The sequence below is a fragment of the Zingiber officinale genome, chromosome 1B (genome assembly GCF_018446385.1).
Source record: "Zingiber officinale cultivar Zhangliang chromosome 1B, Zo_v1.1, whole genome shotgun sequence".
Taxonomy (NCBI): domain Eukaryota; kingdom Viridiplantae; phylum Streptophyta; class Magnoliopsida; order Zingiberales; family Zingiberaceae; genus Zingiber; species Zingiber officinale.
Genome location: NC_055986.1, coordinates 122674850 through 122683320, shown reverse-complemented (window position 1 = coordinate 122683320; position 8471 = coordinate 122674850). Strand labels below are relative to the sequence as shown.

The window sequence follows — 8471 nt, the reverse complement described above, 5'->3', positions numbered from 1 at the left end:
AAATTTGAGTATAAAATTTGGATATTAAAAAAAATTAATACGCGGTCCAATAATTGTCAATTTAATTTCGAATTCAATAATATAATTGTTAGTTACATAAATATACCAACGTAATAAATTTGTAGTTATTTTTAATTTAAATTAGTATTATTTGTTCAATTTGAATTATAAATTTACAAAAGCAGAAAAAATCAATATATTATTTTTTTATAATAATATTTTTTCGATGCATATTTCAATTTTTAAGATTACTAATCAATTTATTTAGGAAAAACCAGGGTCTACTCCCTCTACCCTAAACCCCGCGTTCCTTTTCCGTCGCCACCTCCGTTGCTACTCTCCCACTACCTAACCCCGATCCTCTTTTCCGCCGCACCTCCTTCTCCGCCGCTCCTCCATCTCCTTCTCCGTCCCTTCCCCGACTCCTCCGTGACGAGGCTTTTTTTCCGTGTTTTTCCTTCGTCTTTATTCCTCATCTCCTTCTCCACACGTAAGCTTAGACTTCGTCTCTGATGACGACCTCTCAATCACAGGCCGTGAAGTCCTCAATAAGTCCACCGGCCGGCGGCGCTTTACGGTAAGCTTCTAAAAAAAATATGTAATTTATATTGTCAAATAGCGAGTACGTTTTGTAACTCGGGATCTCATATTTATTGCAGTTCAAGAGTTTCTCCCAGCGGTGGAAGAGATACAGATCAATGTTTTTCATAGTCTTGACTCCGTTAAAGCTCAACCATCTGACGACTCATCATTCTTGCGAGAGAGCCTTATTTACTGGAAGGTATGATGCGTTTTGTCATTTTTTTAAGGAATAGTTATAAAATGATGCCTTAATGTTAGAGTTACATCTTTTATTTATTTTCATGTGTTACAATATACAGGAATTGAATACGACGGTAGACTTTTTCTCCTTTTATGAAAACATGAAGCCATTTGTTCAGATGCTATCGCAAGCGATACTGCTCAAGGAAACTATTATGACGGAGCTCCTAGATAAAGTGAAGATTGAAGCTATATTGTCTCTTGAGCCAATTCTAAGGTATGTGGACTTTGGAGCACCTTTTCATTTTTCTGGAATCACTTAAAGATATATAAGATATATATATATATATATATATATATATATATATATATATATATATATATATATGAGATTTTAGATATGGAACATTCGATGCTACTTTGCTTTAACACATAGATAAATTTGAACAACAATTGTTTGCTTAACATATGCCAATTGATTTTTATGCATACATTTGTGTTTGGTTTTGATATGTTACCATACTTCCATTTGTAGTGGTGGATCTAGGTTCCATAGGATATTATGTGAAAAATTTTCTTTTCGACATTAATGATTACCTGCAAGTTGGGTGTGCATAGGATTTATAGTGTAATTTGTTTGCTGTTGGGTGTGCGGACCAGTAAATCCCTGGCAACTGGGATGGAATGATTTTTTAAAAATGCACTTTTATCTTCTTTTTTCCAACCATTGATTATTTAACAGACACTTCCATATCATCATCAAGGACATGAGTTCGCCAAGGGAACATGAACCTGCAGAGCTAAATTATATTGATTGTTAGCCGAACAATATTTGCCTCTACGCCCAATGAGCAGTCTGAGGAAGTACTCACACATTATGCTAAATTGTGTGTTGTTTCCTATGTTTGCTATTTTATGTTAGAATTTATTAAATAGTCGCTTTAAAGTCTTGTGCCGTGCTTGGATATGTGTTGGTTCCTTATAATTTTTTGTGCTCTCATCTGTTATTAGAGATTAATTTTTTTTAGTTGTTGTATGTTCTTTTAGTTGGACGTTTTTTTCCTAATAATTCTTTGGTCATGCAGGTTAATAGCAGCTCTATCTAGAGATTTTCTGAATGAATTTGTATCGTAAGTCTCCTTATAATTTTTCATCTTGCAGTTTGACTTTAACTAGAAAGCTGCACTGCCCCTGCAACTCTGTCACATATTTAGCAGCAGAAGTTAAAAACTTAAATAGGTGCTATTAGAATAAGTGGAATCCTGTTTGTTTTTGTTCTGCCTGTTTACTTCTGTTTTGTGCCTATTCATGTTACCGGTCACTTATATAAATCTACATTTTACAGTTTTCTTCCAAGGCTTGTAGATTCTTTGGTGATTCTACTTAAAAATGGTGGTGACCGTGATCCAGAGATCATAGAACAGGTTAATATCGTTTATGCATTTTTGGCTTGTTACCTGCTAGAGTCCATATCTGAGCTTGAATGTGTTCTTCTTTCAGATATTCACTTCTTGGTCATATATCATGATGTATTTGCAGAAGTGTCTTGCACGGGATCTTGTTTATGCCCCCAAGTAAGTATTTATGCTTTGTTATTGGGTTCTAGGCAATTGGAAAGCGATCATCATCAAGCCACATTTGTCCCAACTTTTTGTGTTTTGATAAGATCCATACAAGGATTTAGACATGTTTGAAGTTGACTGTCAACCCTAACACAGTTCTTGACCTTTTTCATCTGGGCATGGAACCAACATTGGCAACTTTACAATTTAAGTGATTGGAAGATACTACTATTTTTTTTTTTGTGATAAATGTATGACTCTTCTAGTCTAATAGGAACGCGATTAATATTATTTTTGTTTGGTACTTGCATGTGTCTTGATGTTCCATTTATCTGTGGTTTTGCTATTTGCTGCATTCCAATATATTTTGACTCTAGGTTGTTGTACCGTGGGTTATATTGTGAATCATTTTGATGGGTTTTTTTGTATCGTGATATATCAAAAAATATAAAATATATAAAAATAATTCAACTTGAACTTATAAATATCTCTAGTGCCCAAAAGATATAAGATAATATAATGACCTCATTTGATAGCATGATAACAGTATTCAAATATGTTGATTCTGATTCATAATAGAAGTACATAAGTTCATATCTTACATATTGGTGAGGGTGTACAAATTATTGTTTATTATATTCGATTAAGATTTGAAATGAAATCAGTAATAGGAAACTCTATCAAATGCTTTTAACATAAACATTGTTGTCCAATGGAATTTATTTATGGTATGACGTGACTTCTAAGTCACCATTGATTTCTCTGTTATTTATCATTTGTGTTGTCGTGTATTGACGTGACAAAATTTATCCATGCTTGTATACACACACATTAAGTTATCCTCCCTCTATTATATTCCCTATCTGTATAAATGACTTTATTGGTGTATTTATGAAGAATTACAGCGGACCGTAGATATTTCCCAAAGCACTATGTCCAATAATTCATGGCTGAGTCAGTTTCATTCTTGTTGAGGAATTCATGCACAAGGCAATTTCAAAAAGTTATATGTATTTTTTTTTTATACACTATTTGTTAGGATGATGAATGATTATTTTTGTCCTAGCTGTTGAATGTTTTCATGAAGACTTGTATTTATTGGCTACCTAATATTTGGACGGGAGCACTATATGTGGTACACCTGAAGTGTGTCTGTTCCTGTCACTTATTAGGCAACTATCCTCAAAATGCTCCAATTTCACACCACTTTTCTATTCATTTTTTCCCCATGCTTACAAACTTCTGGAATCCTAATTTTTCCTTCCTCTCTCTAGACTCTTAGAATTGTAAGTTTTCATTCCTCTCTTCCCATCTACCCTAGGGGGGACAACAAGGGAGGTTGGACCTTATTCTATGATGTCTCTGTTAGCAAGAATATCTCAGACTAGTTGGAAGTTGAAACAATAGCAAAACTTCATGATACATGGTATGAGTAATAAAACAAGGATGCTAGAATGCTTGACTAAGCTGCAATGAGTTGTCACTAGTTCTAGCCTTTAATTTGGCTAGTGAAATACTTGTCTCCCACCCTGGTTCACCCATTCTTGGGATATTCGCATTTTTTCTTCTGATTCATCGTGGTCTGCATAAATGACAAAGCTACATTTGGCTGGCCCAAGTAATTCGTAATACCATGCCTTATTGTTGTATAGTTTAACAGCGGGAGATTCAGCATTATCTTTTTTATGCATTCCTAGAGCAAGAATGGCACCAATATCTAGTATGGTATTTTTTGGGACATTACATGTTCTGGGATAAATGATTCTTTTACACTATTCTTTTGGTTCATGGTAGTTATTAAATATAGGAATTAAACCAGGTCTTTCCTGAAGCTGTTGTGAGATTTACTCGGATAATCTCTAGTCATCTCTCTTGATGTCAAATTGTTATTTGGATTTAGAAATAGAATATGTTTGTCTCTTAATGTAATTCTCATTATTAAATATGTAATGGACCCTCATTTTCTTCACTTTCTTGAACTTTCTAGATTTCTTTGGTGCCTAGGTTATTTTGCCATTCTGAAAAAATTAATGTCAAATTGCAGCTTTTTCCATGTTTGTATTTAACTTAAAATTAAGGGTCCTGATTGAGGACATGTAGGGCTTTGATTTTACCAGAGACGGCCCTAAGGCGGTCATGGTGGGGCTATTGCATAGGGCCCCACCTTCTGCAGGGCCATTTAATTTTTTTAAAAAAAAAATAGCACAATTAAACCTTCGTTTCTTATTTCTCAAAGTTCGTCTCTTCGACTCTTCCATTCAATCTTAGCGCCACAGCGACAGAGCCTCCGAAGAAGCCGCAAATCAAGAGCGCAACGCTGATCTTCGATGATATCTCCAAGCTCTTCTCGCTTCCCATCGTCGAGGCCGCTTTGATCTTAGGTAATGTCGAAAGAAAACCTCCTGTGATTCCCTACTTTTGTTTCTTAATTGTTCGCTGTGTGGCTTTGTCGCTTTGACCATTCAAATTGGGGATCTCACTTGTCATCCTCCCACTTTGCTTTTTATTCATTGTGATCTGAAAGATTGAAAGGAGTTTACTTTTTTCATCTGGCAATTGACTCCTATTGTTTTAATTTGGGTCTTTGACGACTTAGTGTCCTGATTCCTGAATCTACCAATGATGTTCATCCAATGATCATGCATGAAAAAGCTTGATCATGAATATATAGAGAATTTAGAATTATTATGATATTAGATTAGATAATCGTTGTGGAGATACCTGAGAGCGTAAAATTCAGATTGGACAATTAGAAATTTGTGACAAAAAATTCTTCTCTGTCCATACTTCTCCATTGTTGATAAGAGACAACTAGCATCATCCCCTTTGATATGAGACAACTAGTTATCATCCCCTTTGATTTAATTATTTTTTTAAAAAATTTAGTTTAGTGTTGTTAAAGCTAAAATGAGCATTTTATAACAAGTGCTTGTCTAATATCTATAATAAATAGTAGTTTGATTTGTTTTTCTTGTAGAAAATTGGAATGAATCCTAATAGGAAATATCTATAAGGACATGATAAACGGAAAAAAAAAAAAAAAAAAGTTAAAGAATTTATTAAGTATCAAAGAGGGGCGATTGATAGAAAATGATGGCACAAAGTTAAACAATAATTACACGAAGAAAATGATGTAGTTGAAGATGTGAATGAGATTGAAGGCAATGAAAGTGGTGATGACTTAGACTTTGAAAATAATTATTCTAAAAATGATGATGATGCTATTAATTCAGTGAATGAAGAGCCAAGTTTATCGATTCCACTTGATATTTTTGATCCTAGAAACTGGAGAATTTAGATCCTAAGTGGAAGGATCAATTAGTGGAAAAGAGTCCTATAAGAGATGTATTAACAACAAAAGGTCTCAAAGATAAATTAAATAGACGATTCTTTTCAGATTCCTACACTCGGATTTTGCCAAATGGTCAAAACACCATAGAGATTGGTTGGTCTATTCGAAAGCTTTTGATAAAACATTTTGTTTTTGTTGCAAGTTGTTTAAAAGGGGGTCTTAACCAAGTCAACTAGCAAATGAGATATACAAGGACATCTTAGTAGCAGACTTAAAGAACATGAGACGAGTATTAAACATGTCAATTATTATGCTAGCTGGTCTGCGTTGCGTATCAGGTTAGTGAAGGGTACAACAATTGATCATGTTATTCAAGATCAAATCAAGAAAGCAAAAGAGTATTGGAGGAAACAATTGATCATGCTATTCAAGATCAAATCAAGAAAGCAAAAGAGCATTGGAGAAAGGTATTACACCGATTAATTTCACATGTGAAATTTTTGGCTAAACAAAACATAGCATTCCGTGGTAGTAATGAGAAGCTTTATGATGATAACAATGGAAATTTTATGGATGCTGTTGAGATGATTACCGAGTGGGACTCACGTCATGAAGGAGCATCTTGAAAGAAATACACATCATCACTATCTTAGCCACAAAACTCAGAATGAGTTGATATATTTGTTAGCTTTTCAAATCAAGAGTTCTATTCTTCAAAACATTAAAGAAGCTAAGTTATTTTATGTAATTCTTGATTGGACTCCCGATGTTAGTAACCAAGAACAAATGACTTTGGTTATAAGATGTGTTAATGTTTCTACCAGCCCAATGAAAATAGAAGAATACTTTTGGGAATTTTTTAAAATGGATGATACAACAGGACAAGGGTTGTTTGAAAAACTACAAAATGTGTTGAAAAGTTTTAATCTTGATATTGATAATGTGCGAAGCTAGGGATATGATAATGGGACAAATATGAAAGGGAGACACCAAGGCGTACCAAAAAAAAAACTATTGGATATAAATCCTAGAGCATTATGCACTCCATGTGATTGCCATTGTTTGAATTTAACACTTTGTGACATTGCAAATTCTCGTGGGAAAGCGACGGATTTTTTTTGGAGTAATACAACAAATTTATACAATATTTTCTCATTCTACAAAGAGGTGGAAGGTTTTGATAGATCATGTGACGATAAAAGATTTTAACTCTCAAGCCATTGTCAATCACTCGATGGGAAAGTCGTATTGAAAGTGTGAAAGCAGTGGTATTTCAAGCGCAACAAATCAGAAAAGCTTTACTTTAAGTTGTAGAAGAAAAAGACGCCGACTAAAATAAGAAGTGAAGCTAAGTCTTTAACAACATTTGAACTTAGAAATTTTGAGTTTTTAGTGAGTTTAAGTATTTGGTATGACATATTGGGTAAAGTTACATTATTAGCAAAAGCTTACAATCTGAAAACATGCTTATTGATGTTGCTATGACCAAGATTAAGGGGCTAATTGCTTCTTTTGAAGAATATAGGGAATCTAGATTTGAACATGTCATCAATACAACAAAAGAACTTGCTTCAACAATGGAGATTGATCATGTTTTCCTCAAAAGAGACAAATATATAGAAAAAGACATTTTGATGAGGTTACGTGTGCGCTTCCTAAATACCTCAAGATCTGCCGACGAAGCTTTTAGAGTTCATTATTTCTTATATATAGTAGATCAAACAATTGGATCATTGAAGAAAAAGTTTGAGCAATATGAGGAATATGAAGATTTTTTTGGATTTCTTTTCACAGCTAAGAAGTTGAGTTCATTGATTGATGAGGACTTGAAATCTCATTACAAGAAGGAAACTACAAAGAAAAGAGAATACAAGATAAGATGTTTTAGATTTGGATGGAGATGACTTATATCAAGAATTGAAAATCATACAACATATTCTACCAAAGGAAACAAAAATATCAAGTGAAATACTATTTTTTTTGCAAAGAATGAATTGTTTCCCAAATTCATTCATTGCATACAAGATATTATTGACTATTCTGATGACTGTTGCATCTGCAAAAAGAAGTTTTCTAAATTGAAGTTGTAGAAATCTTGTTTGAGATCATGACCCAAATAAGATTGAATGCATTAGCTATGATTTTGATTGAGAGTGAGTTTTTAGAAAAACTTAATTATGAAAAATTGATTGATGACTTTGCAGAGAAAAATATAAGATCAAATTTTTGTAGATAATTGTAGTAGTTGTTTTTTATTTTCTATGATGTAATGATACTGATTGTTAGCAATATGGATTATAATATTTTCATTATTATAAATCTATTCCGTTAATGAAATTATTTTTATAACATGGATTTTATTATTTTTTATATTAATACAAAGATTTTTTTTTTATTTTTTTGCACTGGGCCCTTCAAAGTCTGGCCCGGCCCTGGATTTTACCATCATCTTTTGCCAAAGGGAAACCAATCATATTGATTCCTGATGCACTACAGGTGTTAGGAAGGCTATTAGAGTGGCTGCTAAACCAAAAGCTAAGAAGCACTGAAAGTAAAAGCTCCTCTTCCATAAATGGAGTTTCTGCTTTGCTATGGTATGCAATGAGAGGGGTTTCGCTACTACTTCATTCAAGAGCTGAAACTGTCTGGCAGATTTTGATTGACACATCAACTTTTAATATGGTTGAAAAATATACCAAAGGCATGTTTTTTTTATATCTAATTAGTTTTTATTTCTCGTTCTCATATATTTCTGCACGTATGTTCTCTTTTTTATCCAATTCCTCTTGTCCTTTTTTATTTTGTAATGAGGAGCTAATTACGACAAACTAAATATTATAATGACCACCAACTTC

General features: G+C 33.3%; 1 protein-coding gene across 2 annotated transcripts; it reads left to right on the top strand.

The window, feature by feature from the left end:
• The first annotated feature begins 272 nt into the window (after positions 1-272).
• On the top strand, positions 273-8361 carry LOC121976318. Of its 2 annotated transcripts, none has more exons than XM_042528440.1 (8): positions 273-577; positions 660-781; positions 882-1039; positions 1924-2001; positions 2108-2186; positions 2263-2336; positions 4593-4705; positions 8113-8361. In XM_042528440.1, exons 3-8 carry the CDS (start codon positions 924-926, stop codon positions 8163-8165), a joined length of 513 nt encoding a protein of 170 aa, XP_042384374.1. In that variant the 5' UTR covers positions 273-577; positions 660-781; positions 882-923; the 3' UTR covers positions 8166-8361. The 2 variants fall into 2 exon arrangements, with proteins under 2 accessions (XP_042384374.1, XP_042384381.1); XM_042528447.1 differs by lacking the exon at positions 1924-2001 and adding an exon at positions 1848-1892.
• Positions 8362-8471: the final 110 nt, after the last annotated feature.